Source organism: Triturus cristatus, chromosome 3_2 (assembly GCF_964204655.1).
Source record: "Triturus cristatus chromosome 3_2, aTriCri1.1, whole genome shotgun sequence".
Lineage (NCBI taxonomy): Eukaryota > Metazoa > Chordata > Amphibia > Caudata > Salamandridae > Triturus > Triturus cristatus.
Genome location: NC_140584.1, coordinates 981,055,025 through 981,073,413, shown reverse-complemented (window position 1 = coordinate 981,073,413; position 18,389 = coordinate 981,055,025). Strand labels below are relative to the sequence as shown.

At 49.4% G+C, this 18,389-nt stretch overlaps 1 protein-coding gene across 3 annotated transcripts in view; it reads left to right on the top strand.

Moving 5' to 3' along the window:
- Positions 1 to 18,389, top strand: part of LOC146858930 (P2X purinoceptor 1-like) — a 725,716-nt gene that overhangs the window by 399,471 nt on the left and 307,856 nt on the right. For all 3 annotated transcript variants that reach the window (XM_085649572.1, XM_085649574.1, XM_085649573.1), the window contains exon 4: positions 15,678 to 15,747. In XM_085649572.1, coding sequence (XP_085505698.1) covers positions 15,678 to 15,747 — 70 coding nt within the window. The remainder of the gene's footprint in view (positions 1 to 15,677; positions 15,748 to 18,389) is intronic.

The window sequence follows — 18,389 nt, the reverse complement described above, 5'->3', positions numbered from 1 at the left end:
AGTGTGTGACCATAACAACCATACAACATCCCCCCCCCTCCCACCCACCCCCCCGCAACCCTCAACTTTAAACATCTCAATTAAGGCCAACTCAAGTGGCCCAACCTCCGGCGTTTGCCATAACTCCCCTGCAGCCACTGGAACTTTTCCCCAAACAATGCCCCCCACCCCCCTCCCTGCCCCCTGCTCCGCGGGCCTGAAACTACCCACTACCCCAATTAGCAGAGCGCCTGTCGCCCAGCCCAACCCGGAGAGAGTAGCCACCCTCCCCGGAAAAACTTTGTTAGGGAAAAACTGAGGCCGGCGCCAACTCCAGCCGCCGCCAACACTATGCCACCCGCAGTATTACACCATCAAATGTGCAAGGCAAGTTAGGGACCATCTCAGTGTCATTAAAAATCCTTCCGTAGTATTAGCTTATTGTATAGGCACCTTCTATATTTGCTGACATGTTTTACAATTTACTTACTCCTACTGGTTTAATTTGTATTGCTTATCCTGTGTGTTTTTATCTTCAATAAGAACTACTTAACTAAAAAAAATCACTAAAGAGGGGGGGGGGAGGGGGAAGCATTCTCATCCACTCCACCTCCCTGCCGCCCCTTCCGGTCCACAGTTCTGGTCAAATACTTTACTGTTCGTTGCGGCCTGCTGCCGTGGACAGAATGTTCAGCCCTTCACCGCGTCCGGGGGAAGAGTCCCATCGTGGACTGTTCGATCTGGACCGCCACGACCCCTGGCTCTGTTCCGCTCTCCCCACTCCGTCCCCCATCGAGCCGGGGGATGCCTCCACCACCCGGGGCGGGCGGTCGCGCCCGCCGTGGCCCTCCGTCTGCGCCGCGTCCAGCCACTCCCGGCGAGGTGAAGTGCGACTTGCCCTCTGCGATGATCTTCAGTTTAGCGGGGAAGAACATCATGTATTTAATCCCTCGCTCCCTGAGCGCTGCCTTGACGCCCAGGAACGAGCGGCGCTCCTGCTGTACCCGGAGCGTGAAGTCAGGGAAGAATCTGATGGTGGCCCCCTCGCGTTGGAGATCCCCTTTCCGCCTGGCCTTTTGCAGGATGGCGTCCCGGTAGTTCAGGATCTTGGTGATAATTGTCCTAGGCGGGGCCCCCGGCCGGGGCTTAGGGATCGGGGCCCGGTGAGCCCGCTCAATCGTGAAAAGCTTCGAAAGCCTTCCGGGCTTCAAGTGGTGGAGGATGAGGTCCTCGAGGAAGAGCTCTACACTGCCCCCTTCCATTCCCTCTGGCACACCCACGACGCGGATATTGCTTCGTCTCGCCCTCCCTTCTTGATCCTCGAGCCGCAGGGCCATTTGGCGGTGCTGGGAGACTAGCTTATTGATGCGGCCCTCCAGTCGCCGCTCTGATGCCTGCAGGGCCTTAATGTCCGTCTCGTTGGCTTTCGACCGCTCTGTAGTCTTTCCAAGGTCCGCGCGCAGTAGGTTGACCTCGATCGAGATCTTGTCCATTTTGGTCTCAAGGTTCGTTCCCAGTGTCTGTATGGCGGTCATAATGGAGGTCAGGGAGGGTTCCGCCTTCCCCGCCGCGGCATCCGCCGGTACCCCGGGGAGCGCCGGACCAGTGGGCACTGCATACTTGTCCAGCTTGTTGGTTTGCGAGGGTTTCCCCGTCTTTGGGCGCATGTCTACAGTGGTCCGCCGCTCTGCCAAGGACGTGCCCCAGTCCGGGCGTAAGCCAGGGCCCCGGGCCCCGCGGCGCATCCCCTCGCCGCCCGGGCCAGCGCACAGCGCCGCTTCCACGGCCGGCGTCGCCCTCGTGGCTCGATCAGCAGCCGCTTCCTTGCTCCGAGCGTCGGCCACCTGTGCCCCTCGTGGGCGCCAGCCGCCGGGGTGAGTCACTCGCGGGGACCCCCAAATGCTGGGCGCTGAATTGCGGGATGGCTGGTCCGGTCGCGCCTCACCCCTGGGCAGGCCCCCCTCAAAGCGGCTCACTGCCTCCGGTCGCTTCCTCCCTGGCTGCCATATTCCGAGGGTCGCAGCGGCCCACCGAGTCCGTGTGCCAGGGCCTGCTCACTCTCGTCTCCGCCACCCCGCCCGGTCTGCGTCCGCTCGGATGTGGGGCTCCTTACCCGTCGAGTCCAGTGCAGGCCTCACCTTCGTAGCTACCCTGCTGTCTCCGATGTCAGCCTCTGTCGCAGCCTTGCTCCACGGCCGCGGAGCTCTTCAGGGCCCGAGTGCTAGGACCATGGCACTCTCATCACCGCTCCCAGCCCGGAGCGTTGCCTCCGCTGATGCGCGGCACCACCTCCAATGCCGGGCCTGCCACGTGCTTCGATCCGCGTCCGTGGGCTCAGCGCGCGGAGGCAATCCGCTCCCGCCGGACCTCCGTGAGCTCAGCCCCCCCGCAGCGCTGTCTCCAGGCCGCACTCTCTCCTGCAGTAGTCCGACTGCGATCGCGATCCACGCCGCAGCCCCGCCGGCGATACAGGCCTCAAGCCGGGACCTCGAGTTGCGGCTGGCCCGCGCTTCAGGCTCCAGCCGATCGCGGATGCCGGCGCCGCACTAGCCGATGCGGCCGCCGATCGCCCCCTCACTCGCCGGGCGCCTCTTCTGGCCTCTGTCGAGCGCGCCTCCCTTCAGGAAGGCAGCGCAGCTGCTCCGGTACCTGCAGATCGGATATTTGGGCGGATTTTGCGGGCAGCACAGGTAGCTCAACGGAGCTCAAGAACTAAGCAGCCATCGCTGTCGGCGCCTGGCCACGCCCCCCCCCCCCGTGGTCCTTTCTTGTTACCATTTTCCTGGTACTGGTCCTTTTGCTTCTGGCCCCTTAGTGCCACATGATGTGAGGTCTGTGGTCTTGGTTCTCCTGTCACTGATCCTTCTCTCCCTTGGAATCCCGGTACTCATCCTCTTTGGTTTGTCTACTTGAGTCAGCTACTCCTGGCCCTCATTGTCCTCATCCCTCTCGTCCTGGTCAGCGCACATAGGCCCTTATAGCCCTTCTTGTTGTTATTGTCCAGGGCCTTCTGCTCTGTCTACCTCAGGTCCTTCTGTTCTTTTAGGCCCTTTGCCACTGGGTCGAGATCCCTTTGTTCGTCATTCCTCCTGGCCCTCCTGAGACTTCTCACCCTGGTCTCGGTGCCCATAGGGCTTTTTTTTTTTTTGTAAACAAATTTTATTCGTCAAAGACACACCCAGCGAAGCTCTGTGACCCTGAGACTTCAACCATATCAAAAGACAACATACCAGCTTTGACATTTTTCTCATGAAGTATCGTATACAGACTACAAAAGAGACATGCAGAACCAAAGCAGTCCCCTCCCTTAAAAAAACATAACACCACCCCCCACCCCACTCCCCCACCCATCGCACTGTCATAGTGCTATTTTTAGTCGTAAATTATTTTTATTATTTTGTTGTGGCATAAATATAAAACATATGTAATATGATATAAAGCAACCCAACCCCCCTGGTCGCTGCAGTGTATCAATATACAGGATATATAATACTAATAAAGCAATACTCCGTTCCATGGCAGTGCACTTCCAATCTTGGGTTCATAGACCTCTAGAGCCCGAACCCCAGAGGCTTAACCCCTTCACCCCCCAGTTGTTCAAGCTGCCAGCTTCCATTCCCTCCAGAATTTCCTTCATGGGGGCCCTTGCCTTCACCCATCCTCCCCCTCTAACCATGGGTCCCAAATCTTAACAAATTAATGGGGGTAGTGTCATGTTCTTTAGGATAGTCCCATCATATACATACTGATTACATACATTGTGTCCCATCACACGACATAACGGTCCTAAACACAGGTGACCTTTTACCTAGTAGCTTACTTCTGTCTCTTCTACAACCAAGCTCTCTGTATCCTATCTTAATCCCTGTACCTGACATACATAAACATGTCCCCAGGCACGGTAGATTTAAACTGTATAAGGGTCGCCACTTTTTCATCCATGGCCAACAGACAGCTGTGCATGTGTGTTTTTGTTTAGAAAAGGATTAGCAAAGGATTAGTGAATGTTTTAAAAACATATTGATTCTGGAAAAACCCTGGAGTGACCACTTTAGTATAAAAGACCATCACTCCCCCTTACAGAAGAGAGAGGAGAATTCCTTCCAGGCTGGACTGAGACTCTGCAGGCTGATCCTTCAGCAAGCAGAGATCTGCCTTCCTCGAGGCAGAGATAGGGTCCATCATTCAGAAACATCAGGTGAAGGGTTAGTGGTTCCCCAGGGATTCTTGGCTCCATTAGGCTCTATAAGGACCTATCCTGACATTTACATTCACAGGCTTCACCCACATACCTAGGCCAGGTACATTTAGGTAGGCTAGGCATCGTAGGAGTATGTCAATGCTATTGTTTTAAATATGTTTTTATTCATCTTATTCACACTATGGTACTAGCGATTACATTTGTCTGCTCCTGTCTTTTGATTGTTGCAGCTAACATGTTTCATACTAGACTGGTGCTTGACCAATAAATAATTATTGAAACTATTCCTATGTGTATTCTGAGAAAAGTAAGCACGAGTGACTGAGCGAAAGATACCTGATTTTTTCCCACGATACCTGAGGAATCAGGGTTGTCATGTTCAGTGGTTGCCAGAAACTACCTACACCGCTGTAGAATACAGGGTGGTAGTAGTGGCACTGTAGAGCTAGCTGGTCTAATGGCTGACTCATCCTGTGGAGGTGTCCAGAGTCTGTCTGCACACCAAGCCCTCTGTTTAGGTCATCCAAAATGCGCAGGTCCTGGGGGGTCCCAGGAACTACACGACAGCAGCCCCCAACCCGGTATATCGGCTCCTCTGCCTGTTTACACCATTCCATATTGGATACACTGTCTCTCAAAGTTGAGATCTGAGTGTGTATCTGTCCAGGGTTAGCTCCCCCCCCAACACGCCCAGGAGGGTGAGCTCCCTTAAAGCTCCGCTAGCCTTCTTGAATCCCACAATGGTGTCTTCATTGTGTATCTACCGTGTCGCACTTTTCCAGGCTCTGATCACCCAGTGGTCTGCTCCGGAAGGGTCACCAAACTCCCTGTATCGTAAAGCTATCTTGCGAAACCACAGGGTGCCTGTGCCCACAGATCCACCATCACGGCCTGGTCCCTCTGGTCTGCAAAGACCAGTTATTGACTGGCAGGAGATGGGCCACCCAGTCGTACAGCTTATATCAGGCAGGGCAGTTCCCCCGTCCATTGGCCTCCTTGCCAATGTTCTGAGGGCAATCTGTGTATCACCCCATCCCTCAAACGGGACCGAAGTCCCGCCTCCAATGCCAAGAAGAATCTGTTGGGGACCTCGAATAGCAGATCCTGCAACACATAGAGGTATTTGGGGGGGTATTTTATCTTGTATAAGGCCACCCTACACATCATTGAGAGAGGGAGCTGACGCAAGTGTTCCATATCCCTGCGGAAGTTCCGTAGGATCTGCCCCACATTATTGACGTAAAGCAGTTTGCCATCCGTGCTCATGTATATTCTCAGGTAAGTAAAGCCAACGTTGGTCCATATGAGCGGCGTGGGCTACACACTCCACGGTGTCAATAAGGTAAACGGAAATATGATAGATTTCCCCCAGTAAATGGTTATCTCGGTTAACTGCCCAAAGGTTTGCAGTATCTCCATAGCTCTCGACAGGGACTAGTCCAGGTTGGCTGATAGAGCAAAACATCATCGGCATAAAGTGAGATCAAATGCTGTCGACAACTTCCCATTCCCACGTACCCTCACTGACAGCTTGTAGTAGAGAAGACGCATCCATCCTCAGTACTATGAGCTCCAGAAAGGTCATCAAGTAAGGTCATTCCATTGAATTGAACACCTTATTGGCATCCAATGCCAGGAGTATCACTGGCTCCTGCATCTAAGACCTCCTAGCGAGGCTGCCAAAGAGCCTCTAGAGATTATGCCATGTGGACCTAAGCCAGATTGATCCAGGGCCACCACTATGTCAACCACCTGCAAGAGGCAGTTCGCTAAGACCTTTGAAAGCACCTTTGTTTCCACATTCAAGGGGGAGATTGGCCTATACAAGGCCCAGTCTTCTGCTGTCTTGCCAGGTTTTTGAAGCAGCGCTGTCTGAGCTTGCCTAAGATTTAACACCGGTTGTCCTGGGTCAGGGCCTTGCAGTACATGGCATGGAGGGGTTTAATCACTTTACTCTTAACGCATTTAAAACATTTGGGGGGAAATCCATTAGGGCTGTGGACTTCCCACTTTATAGTTGGGCCAAGGCCTCCGCAATCTGTCTCTCTTTGATAGCTACTTCTATTGCGCACCTGGCCACCCTACTCAATTGAGCCGCCGAGAGGTCACACAAACTTATGCATATCTGCAGTCTCAGTCTGGGAGAGGGAGATCTATACAACCGCTGTATAGATTGTGTGAAAGTCTGAGCTTTAGCTACCGGTGATTCTGCCAAGTACACGTGCTGTACGCAAACTGCCTCAATCCATTTTTGGCCCTCCTCCTTTATTGTCCAACTACACCAGTATATTTCCTGCCTTGTTCCCAGTCTCATAACGTCTACTCTGTCATGACCTATATAATGCCCTCACGTCCTGGTGGACTATACGTCTTTATTCCTTCCTCAAACAGGCTAGTGTCCGTGCTTGCCCCATTTCTGGACATGCTGCAAAAACCCTCTGTCATTTCCTGCTCCAATTCCTCCACCTTGTGCCGTCGCTCTCGCTTTTTCCCTGCCCCATGCGCTATCATATGGCCCCTGCCACAGTCTTATAGGCCTCCCATAGAACTACCCCTGAGGTTACCAAGCCCTCATTCTCTTGCTACAACTGGCTAGTCATATCTGCAAGAGAGCACCTGTTATACCAGTCAGTGAGCTCCAAGGGTCCGGGTGCCAACCAGGGCTTATTCGAGCTCCGGGCGTCCACAATTCAGTGGTGATTGGGAAGTGGTCCGAAATCCCCCTTGGCAGGTAGCACATGTTCCTATATCTGTGGCATTGCAACCCCCAGCACCAGAAAATAATCGAGCAATGCCAACAAGCAGGACGCATTGGCTGCATGGGAGAACTGTTTATCCCCTGGGTGGATGGCCCGCCATAGATCCTCCAGTTCAAAGGCCCACAAAAAATGAGCAGAGGCGTGGGTTGTTTCTGTCCTCCTCCCCCCCCCCCCCCCCCAGTGCACAATGCGATCTATCTCCCCCATGAAGGGCCAAATTGGGATCCTTCAATCACCTGCATTGCCTTTGGACATTCAGTAATCCATTTCCCCAATTCCTCCAAGCCCTGGCCCTGTAGACCCGTAGTCCATAATCAGAGGCTGCCGATTCCAAATACCCCCCACAGCCACCCAATAACCTGAAGGATCTGCCCATGTTTTTGTAACTTGAAAGGGGGCAGATCTCTGGACCAGAATTCCCACCCCCTGGCTCCGTCAGAATAGGCTGAATGAGGCTGAGTCTTGTACCTTCTCCTTCCTAGAAAGTCGTGATGGGAATCCTACATGTGTGTTTCCTGCAACAGAATCAAATCGGGGAGTGCCAGATCAAGTAGCAGAGGACCATCCCTGTCTCCATTGTGTTCCCCAGCCCATTCACGTTCCAAGAAAGGACCCTAAGGGAGGTGCCCCCACCTAATATTTGTGGGCCCATATATAGAAGTGTCCATAGACCAACTGCACCCGCCCAACCCTGTCTACCCACCTGTGTACCTCACGCCCAGCTTCAACCAACGCAGCTCCTATCAACCGCCCCCTCTCACCACCCTCGCTGTTGGCTTGTGCCGCAAGTATACAACTACCGGCTTCCCCAACGCTCGAGGCACCTGGCGCCCTCCCAAATTTGTGTTTTGCTTGCTATCGTCTCTAGCACGTACGATGAGGGGTCTTGCGTGCTCAGCCCAGCTGGTTCAGCTTGAATCGAACCCTATATCCCAGTCATGTGGCACCCGCCCTCTCCTGAACCCACACTGAGTCCTTCTTTTAGCATCCCTGGCATTGGCACCTCAAACAATCTCATCAGCCATCATGGGGGTGTCCCTCGGAAGGTCTCACTTCTCTGTGTACACTTCTGACTCCATTAATTCCACTACAGACTTGTCGACATCACTGCCAAGGAATTCCCACCTGTTCCTGGAAGGCTGCAACATGCCCTGCTGCAGCTCCGCTATCACCTTCTCCCTTTCCCTCTGTGCCTCGACTTTGGTGGGTGTTGCCCTGGGTCTCCTGCATGGATGCCGTCGTAACTGCTGGGTTTGCCAATCCAAGAACTGTTAGCCTCTCCGGTCCTGTAGAGTTGAATGGCCCTGCCGTTCTAATCAGTTCCAAAATATCCTTCCCCTGACTAAAGAAGTGAGTAGCATTATCCGCCTTGACTCTGAGGCGACCCAAGAATAAAAGGGCATATTTGAGGTTGAGGTGCTGCAAGTGCCTTTTGACTGCTAGGAAACTCTTCAGCTGGCGCTGAACCAGCATGGTGTAGTTCAAATAAATGCTCACCGGGCTATCCTCAATCTCTAAGGCCTGTGAGAGCAAACCAGTTGCAATATCTTGTCTTGATCTCTGAAGTTGAGCAAGTGAGCCACAATAGGTCTAGATGGTGCCAGGGTCCTCCCCAGGACCCTGTGCGCCCTTTCCACTGAGACCCATGTCAGGATCTCATCCCCCAGTACCTGCTCCACAAACAGCTCTGCTGATGGTTCCTCTGCCCTCTCTGACACTCCCACCAATCATACATTGTTACGATGGTAGCGACCCTCAGCACCCTCCACTTTAGCTGACAAGACCTCCGCTTCCTGCTGCAACTGAGACAATCTGCCCTCGTGGGCCACAAACCTGGCTGCAGTTGAGCTGTCGTCTATTCTGACCACTGGTCATATTGGACATTATCTCTACTGCTTAATCCATGGCCGGCTAAGCAGCAGAGATTGTGTACTTTTTTGCAGGCCGCTGGTGAATAGCAGATATTTTGTACTATTTAGCGGGGGTGGGTAAATAGACACTTCCTCGGTGAACACAAAATCTGAACTATTAGCATAACAAAATTTCAATGTCCTACCAAACATCTCAGGCCAGGAGGGTAGTCATTGGTTATGGCCTTATTACGACTATGGCGGTCTATTGGACCGGTGTAGTCGTGGTTGCTGTCTGTGGATGGCCAGACCGACGGTCCACCTGCAATATTCTGACTATGCTGGTTGGACCACCACAGAACCACTGCTGTCACCAGATATCAGTGATCCCTGGCAGCAGTGTGAGTCTGGTAGTAAGCAAAGCATATTACTAGTTTCCTCACGCCACAGTTTTCATGACAGTGAGCCCGCCATGAAAAGTATGGGGTGAGCAAACAAAGGGGCCCTATAGGTCACCCTGTTGCCTCTGTGCCATGGCGTGCGTGCATCCCAGTTACTGCAAGGCATGGACTTGACAGTCTATTCCCTGCAGAAAATGTATTGGACTCTCCCATTACAGTGCCTATTTCAAAGGCACCGCCGTGGGACTGTCAAAGAACTGCCCGCCAGAGACTTTAAAAGTTGTACACTGGCAGGCGGTTTTATTTGGTTTTGGCGGTCTCGGAGCAGGGGGGCGGTGTGGTGGCCCCGCTCTGAGACTGCCAAAGTCAAAATAAGGCCCTTAGAATCGAAAGTGCTACTTTCATCTGTAGAAAGAGCACGCAGCTCTCTGTGTTCAAATGTTAAACCTGGACCTGTCGTCACCTAGTGACTGATATATAGACCGCATAATATGACCTAATTTACCAAATGGATACGTAGACACCTTGATAAACATAACATGCCCCAGAAGACTGAGTATGGTAGCTCAGTGGACTAATGCAGTCCCTGCAGGGATCTGTGCTTGACCCCATGGTCACAAGGACCTGCGTAGCACAGGCCACTGCAGACCCTCTGGTGCGGGGGCCTCCACCTTTAAAGGGTCCCTTTTAGCCCAGGCCTGTGAGTATCTGTGAGATATGTGAGTCTGAAGGGGAGGGCCCATTATGTTTTGTTATGCCAATTTTTGCAAGTTTCAATCCTGGCAGTACCACTCAGCCTTTCTTCCTTCCAAGGATGATACTGTTGCATTGAGTAGCAAGAAACATCTGTTATACAGCACCAGGGCCCATGAGTGACCATTCACATTACAAATACATTTGTTGTGTTATAAGTATGAAGAGGTAGCTAAGCCTGGGCCCCTGTCTAATTGGCAGGTTCACTAGCATCTCTGGAGATCAGGAACTGCTGAGCTGGAAACCAAGAGCTGTGCAGAGTGTCACTGATTGTCGCTGGAATCCTTGTTATTGACCATTCTCTTGATTGAGCTTTAAGGAAGGGAAGAATGCACAAGGATGTCTAAGTGCTGAAAACAGGCTCCTGCTGACCACAGAGACGTTTTAATGCAGGGGCAAAGTGGGCTCTGGCCCAGGGCCCCAGCCTTTCAGGGAGCCCCCTGACAGTCGGCTCCGTTCTCGAGAGTTTTGCCCCAATGACCTTGAATATTGCTTAAACAGATTGTTTTAAATACTGTTTTCCTTTAATTTCTTTTTTATGTACCTGATGTGTGAGAGTCTAGTACAGCCATTTTGCAGAGAAATGTTGTGCTGGTTTCATGCAATATACATAAAAAAAGTTTCTTTTAGATCAAAACAATGCCTAATATATAAGAAATGGGAGGGCATCAAAGAAATTATATGCAGTAATATTGGTGAGCTGCTGCTGTGTTACAATATTGAAAACACACATAACTATCCCTGAACATTAGATGTAAACACGTTTAGGGCCTTATTTATGAGAAGAGATGCATCGCATGATGGATGCGTCATATTTACTGTATGATGCATAATGTGCAAGGAGTTACAGATACGTCATTATTTCTGACATATCTGTAGGCGCAAAAGTGATGCATTGCTGGGGTATGTCTGAAAATAGACGCAACTCCAGCAATGTGTCCTTTCACATGGGGCTTGCCTGCATCAGTCTTACACCTGCTGTGAGGCAAGTGTAAGACATTGACGCAATGGCGTCCTAGAAGTGGCGCACTGAGTTCTCATAGATTTCAATGCGTCACTTCTACAAAGCTTTTTGCGGGGCAACACCCACCCTGCATACATTATACCTGGCACAGGTACAATGTGGTGCAGGGGTTTACAAAGTGATGCATCTGTCTAGATGCGCCTCTTTGTACATAGGGGGCAACATGGCACATTTTTTACGCTGCCGGTACGTCGCAAAAAGTGACGCACCCGCAGCATAAAAGTGAAGCAAGGCCTCATAAATAAGGCCCTTAGAATTTGAACAAGTGTTCCTTTGCACTGTCAGGGCCCTAATGAAATGAAATAATGTATTTAATAAATCGTGCAGCTACTCAGACTAGAGTGTCCTGGCGCTTGACAGCGGGAAGAAAATGTGCGTAAAAGACCCATCAGTTATTAAAAAGCCAGGTTTTTCCTGAAAGAGTAGGTCTGTGGTTAGTCTCAGAGACTCAGGTAGGCTATTCCACAATTTTGCGCCTAGAATGCTGAGGGATCTGCCTCCAGTGCGGGAACGGCATATTTTAGACACGATGGCCAGGTTGGCATTGGAAGATCTTAGGGGTCTACATGTTGTGTAGCGATTAAGGCGCTTATTTAGGTAGCCGGCTCCTGAGCCAGGGAAAGTTTTAAAGAAGATGGTCATCGCTTTGAAGTCGATCCATTCTTTTATGTGGAGCCAGTGTAGAGACTTAAGAATAGGGGGTCATACTAGATCTGGGTTTAGGTCTCAGGAAGGCTCTGGCCGCCGCATTTTGTACCACTTGTAGGCGCTGGATAAGGAATTTGGGAAGACTGAGATACAAGCTGTTGACATAGTCAAGCTTTGATGTCCCCAGAGCCTGCAGAACAATCTTTCTGCTCTCAAGCGGTAACAGTGGCAGGAATTTTTTTAGCATCCAGAGTATGCCAAAGCAAACGCCAGTTAGATTTTAGATTTGAAAGCACATTGAGAGTGTCTTGTCTATGACATTTCCTAAGTTTTTTATTTTCTCCTTTTCCGCGGGCAGGGACGGCAGATCTTATGTCCACCAAGAGCTCCAGTCAGGTGTTTCTGGATTACCATGTCCTGAGACCTATTTGCCAAGAAGGATGACATCCATATTAAGGCAGTCCCCCCCCAGGCCAATGTTAGCAAGTCTCTCCAGGAGCCTCTCATCTGGGACCGTATCGAAGGCCACCGACAGATCGAGCAGTATCAGAACAGCCTTGCCTTCCTGGTCCAGCTTACCCTTGAAAAATTCAGTCACTTCCAGCAGAGCGGTCTCCGTACTGTAGTTAGCCCTAAAAACCGGATGGGGACTCATGAAGGAGCTTCCCATCTTCAATGTATTTTTGGAGAGCCTGGTTTACATGCTTCTCTAATACTTTGGAGAGGGCCGGAAGAAGGGAGATTGCCCTGTAGTTGGTAGGGTTCGTAGGTTTGGCCTTAGCCTTTTTTATCAGTGGAAGAAGCTTAGCATTCTTCCATAATTTCGGAATGTTGCCTGACGCGAGGGCAGCATTAAAGAGCTGGTTTACCGTGGGGTTTATGGTGGGAGCTAATAGGTTCAGGATATTCGCTGGACATGGGTCGGTAGGAGAGACAGACTTAGTGCTTTGGAGAAGGGTCAGTGACTCTTCAAGCTGAAACTCAGGCAAAGCTAGTAAAGATGGAGGATCCAAGAGGTGAAATTTGCTATTAGAACCAAGGTAGAAGGCCAGTTCTTCCTCTGAGCTGTTAGTGAAGGCATGTTGGATAACGGAGATCTTTTTGAGGACGAATTGAGCTATTTGCTTAGACCATTCTTCCGTGCATGGCCCTTCCTTTGTGCCAGCTTTCGGGACGGTTAAGGATTTAACTATACTAAAGATTTCCTTACTCTTATTTTGGGCAATTTCTATCTTGGTTTGAAAGACGTTTTTCTTGGCTGCCTTCAGGAGAATGTAATGAGCTTTTAAGTTGTCTTTATACACCTTCCTGTCCTCAGGTGGATAGGATTTACGCCATTTCCGTTCCATTTTTCTACAATTTCTTTTGCTAGATCTGAGGGAATCATTAAACCATGGAGCTAGTGGGGCCGAACTCTTTGTGGAGCGGGAAACAATTGGTACCACTGCATCAATGTTGGTTCGGAGCCATGAATCTATTGAGAGGGTGTCCGAGTCGGGGCAGCCAGCCAACTTCGGTGAGGAATGACCGAGGTCTTCTGCTAAAAATCGGGATGGATATTTTATGGAACGTCCTGTAATTAGAGTCCCTCTGCCCTGCGTTAGCCCGAGGGCTGTGGCAGAGTTGGGAATGATGAATTTTAATAGGAGGTGGTCAGACCAGATAATGGGAAGAAGTAATCTTACTGATATGTCAAAGTTGTGAAAGATTTGGTCTAGAGTATGGCCCTTCTCATGGGTGGCCGAAGAAATAGATGGAAACGTGTTGCAGGCTTGCAGCGTGTTCAACAAGGAAATTGTTTGAGGGTCTTTTCCATTGTCCATATGTATATTGAAATCTCCCAGAATAAGTCAGTTGTTGTATTTTAAGGCCAGGGAGGTGGTGGCTGTATTAAGCGTAGTAATAAAATTTCCAATTGCACTGGGAGGTCTGTAAATCAGAAAACCAGCAGTGCTATGATGGGGTGATTAAGTACGGCGGAAGCCTAAGGACTCTGCGCTCTCGATGTTTTCCATCGGGATGGGAGAGCAGTCTAGTTTTTGATAGTAAATTATGGCGACACCACCCCCTTCCCAATCTCTCCTAAGGATTTTATAACCCGTAGGGATGGCCAAGGTGATAGTAGGGTTGGAGGCTTCAGACAGTCAGGTCTCAGTGAGAAGTAAAAAATTAGGCTGTTCGTCTATAAGTAGGCCAGAAATGTGTGGTTCATGCTTTCGCATAGAGTGACAATTTAAAAGGATGGCCTATAAGTCCTCTATTTTCTTATTGTTTTTACACTTATTGTTGCGTGGGAGGATCTTGGGTGTGAGATTCCTGGGCTGGAGGAGAGACCAGTTGCACTTATTGCATCGAAAGTCTACCTCCAAGCTCGGATCAGCCGCTGTACACTGACATAATGGTAGCCGCCTAAGGCTAAGCAGTTTTTTTCTATTGTAATATAGTGGAAGAAACTCACCGGAGGGGAAATGGGCAGCATGGATGGCGCCGGACGCCTCCGGGATGCCTCACAGCACAGACAGGCTTGCCTTTGGCGCGCTCGCTGCGTTTGTTCGTTTGCATCGGGAATATTTTGGCTAATGCATATGATGCAAACTGGATCGCTAACGCAGCTGAGGAAGTGGAAACTGCGTTGCCAGAAGTGAGGAGCCCGATAGTAGCCCCAGCCCTCCGCACAATCGGAGTATCAGCCGCTGCGGACCAGGACTGGAGGAAAAGCAAGATGCATATCAAAGCAGCTAAGGATTTGTAGGCAAGCAGAATCAAGAAAAGTGTAAGTGTGCGTAGGTAGGAGAAATTGTTAAAAAGCACAGAGTAATTCAGCCACACATATACAATTTAAAAAGTATTAATATAGCAGGGCAGGAAACACTTAATCCTACCGCTGTCAGCTGCTTGCGTCCGTTTACATCGGGAATATATAGACTAATGCCTATGATGCAAACTGGATCACTAATGCAGCTGAGGAAGCAGAAACTGCGTGGGAAACAGGGGCTCAAATTGGATCATAAATTCAAAGCTGTTCTGAACAGGGGCCCCCAAAATATCTTGGCCCAGGGCCCCCAAAATCCTTAAGATGTCCCTGGCTGACCACCTATTCCATCGTGCATTTCACCAGTGGGTTGGAGCCAGTGGAGGCCGGTTTTGGAAACCCAGGGCTGTTCCTGATGCCTCTCAGGTTCTCCTGCTACCCAAGCTTAATTGCAGCAGACATGGGGAGACTTCAAGAGAGACAAAAAGACAGGAGGGAACGAGGGGAGCAGTGCTTAATTTGAGCTTGTCGGTGCCAGAGGGACCCGCCAGCACTCCGTTTTGGGGACCAGCGCTTAGTGTTCTGCATCAATCATTTACTGAGTGCAAGAGAGGGAAAAACAAATTGCAAAAATCGCAAAAATCGAGGAAGAGAGGACGGATAATTGGTCTTAAAGGGGGAAATCAGGAACCTGCAAGAGTGAGATAAAGCGGCAGCGAGTGTCTGATAGTGGATTAAAGAGGCTTGGGGTGGATTTAACACTACGCAGTCTTGGTATTCAGCACACCAACATTTAATAGCACCAGCAGTGGGCTTCTGAGCAGAGCTTTGGGCACCAGTATTCATTCTTTTACAAATCAAACACTGGATGGGGAAGGTAGAGAGAAAGCGATCAGAGAGGGAAAAGAGAGAAAGAAGAGAGAGAATGGATGGATGGATAAATGGTTGGATGGATGGATGAAAAAGGGAGATTACATGAGGAGACGAAGGGAACAGAACTGGTTTGAGCTTTTTTTACAGCACTGCTTTTGGTTCGCCAGCCTGGCTGAAGACGGCCTTGAGTGCATAAAAGAAAACAGAGTTTTGGAAGTAGGTCTTATCTATAGGAGGGTATTGGAAAGAATTGCAAAGAAAGCTAATATAGGAACTGTTTTCCAGAATCAATTGTAGTGGAAATAAAGACTTGGACCTGCCTCCACCGCATTTGTTGCCCTTGTGATTGGGGAGGCGGTGCAAAGGGTCACTTTGCTCGGGCATCAAAAAACTGTCTACCTGCCCTGATGACTGAACTACTTTCTTTCTTATTGCAGCTTCCAGATGCAGGCCTGTGTACAAAAGATACAGACTGTACCCAAGGGCAGTCCAGTCGACAAGGACAAGGTAATCTCTAATTGTCAAGACCCTTGCATTCCTAATTATTTCAAATATAAATGTATCTTTGATGTTAAGCAAAATAATAAAGATAATGTATTCTCATGTTACGCAGATTGCAAGATGGATCATTTAGTTTCTTGTTTGCTACTTTTTTTGTATGTACAGTTTTGAGTATTGTTTGCAAATTGCTCAATCTATCCGCAGTACACCAGGCTTTCAACAATGCATCCCTCCTACCTCTGATACTTAGAAATCCCCACTTTTAGCATATTTCATGAGTTAGCACTAGTTTATAGTGTGAGAAATTGGGTTACTGTTTAAGGGTGGGGACACACTACTCAAGCAGCAACGACAGTCCTTGTAAGGGTGAGGCACAAGCAAACCACAAATTAACCTGTGCTCAGCCCTTTGGTACCTTTTCACAGAGCATTCAGGCTTAGCTTAGAGGCAATGTGTAAAGTTTGTATGCAGCACTTCAAACAGTAATAAAGTTAAAATACAGCACAAGAAAAATCCCACACCAATTTAGAAAAATGGAGCAAAATGTAATAAATAAAACAAGACCAAAACGACACAAATCCAATCAGTAGAACTGTATCTAAGAATTCTTAAAGAGTTTAAGAGAAAATAGCGCCGAAAAGCCCAAAGTGCCACTCGAGGCTGTCTGCTCCTGCGAGGTCTGGAGAGAATCTCAAGTTCAGCTTGACTGCAATGGAGTGCAGTTCAGATACAGAGACCAATTTGTCCTGCTGAACAGTTATCCATTGACTAGAATCCTATTCACGGTGGTGGGGGACGCAAGGAGAAGAGAAGCATTGCAGACGGTCGTCAATGTATTGCGAAGAGCAGCTCGGGCGTCGCGGACAGTCATTGCTGTAGCCCAAATATCCTGTTGTTGACTTGAACAGTCGGGCCGCAGCTTTGCAGTGGCACTCTCTGCGAGCAGTCAATGCTGTAGCACGGACGGTTGAGCTGACGGAACTTCACGTTGGCAAGCTGTGTGAGTAACATGGTTTTGGCACCAATGGGCCTGTTTGCAGTCATGAAGAGCACAACATCTTAAATTCAGCCTCTCTGAGGCCACACCAAGGGTCCAGTACCCGAGTGGCAGTACTTGGGGGTCAGTGGGCTTACTCCAGCTAAACCTGGGCACTGGTTCATGTGTTTGTGCATCTGTTATGTCTCTGAGACCAGCAGGCATCTCTTGGAGTCACTCTGGGAGTCCTGGTTTGAGTAATAGATCAAAATCCCTCTGGCTCAAGCAGGAGGGCAGCAGGGCAGCAATACATCCAGGCAGTTGTCCAGAAAGGAGGTGGTCTGGAAGGGCAGATTTTCAGCAGAGTGGCAGTCCTTTCAGCAACCCAGCAGTCCTTCTTGGCAGAGTCTCCACATTTCCAGAAGTGTACTGAAGAGTTTGTGTCAGAGGTTCAATATTTATACTTGATGCTTTCTTTGAAGTCGTAGAAGTTTTTATAGCTTTCCCTTTGAGGTCCACAGGCTTCCTGCCTTTCCTGTCCTGGCTCCAAATGAAGTACATGAGGTATGCAGCCCTTTGTGTGAAGGCAGGGCAAAGCCTGGTCAAGTGTAAGTAGGGCGGTGCTCAGCTCTACCCTCCCATCCTACCAGTGATGGCCCATCCAGTCACAGCTAAGCTCTCTATTTTGTGTGGCTGTCTGGGAGGAATACACAAAGCACCACTGCCAAATACACCCAGTCATGTTCCCCATAAACAGGCTGCAGGCACTAAATGGCTAAGGTAGGAAAATGCCAATGTTTTAAAAGTATTGAAAAAAGGCACATGACATAACGCACCAATCTGCCACACTGTTAAATGCAGGAATTTATCCTCACAATGGGCCATTCCTTATGTAGTAATCACATTATTATTCAAAAGTAAACCGATAATCTTTATCCATGCTTCATTCCAAAGTTCATCCAAATCCAAGTTAATCACTGCAGAGACAGCGTAATTCCATATTGCTGATTTATTAAACATTTTCATATGCCACCTTCAATTCATCTAGATTTTAAAACGCAGCACGTGTACATAAATCATACAAATCGAGCAGGTTCATAGCGTTCCACCCAATGCATTTGGAACCCGAAGGTTCTTCGTCAGGGGTTACTGAAACAGATAAAAGAAGCAACTCAACAAAATGTGCCAAACTGATTATTGCTGTGTCATATAAATGTTACATGATATAACTATCATCAAGCCCACCTCACACACCATGATAGCACAAATACACCCATGCTTGAAAAACCAGAATATAAAAACAAACAAATATCAGAACCCTCCCGTCAATGCAATACCCCTCACTGCAAATTCGAAATAATAAACTGCATCTTGTTACAAAAACTCACGTGCAGCACCCCTCCAGCCTCAAAAGATATCCCCAGAATTCCCTCTTACTTAAGCCCCCTACCTGTTACTATTGGCATACCAGAGCATTGAAATCTATGGTCGTAAATAGATTACCTGAACAACCACGGCCGGCAGCCTCATCCTTTCATGCGCGTGCACTCAAATATAACACGGCGTCTAACGGACCATTCTGATTAAAGTGATAGGACCGGATTCTTGCCTACCTGGTTATCTCCAAGAATCCTCACAGGTCGCCAGGATCTTTTTATCTGCCAAATAGCGT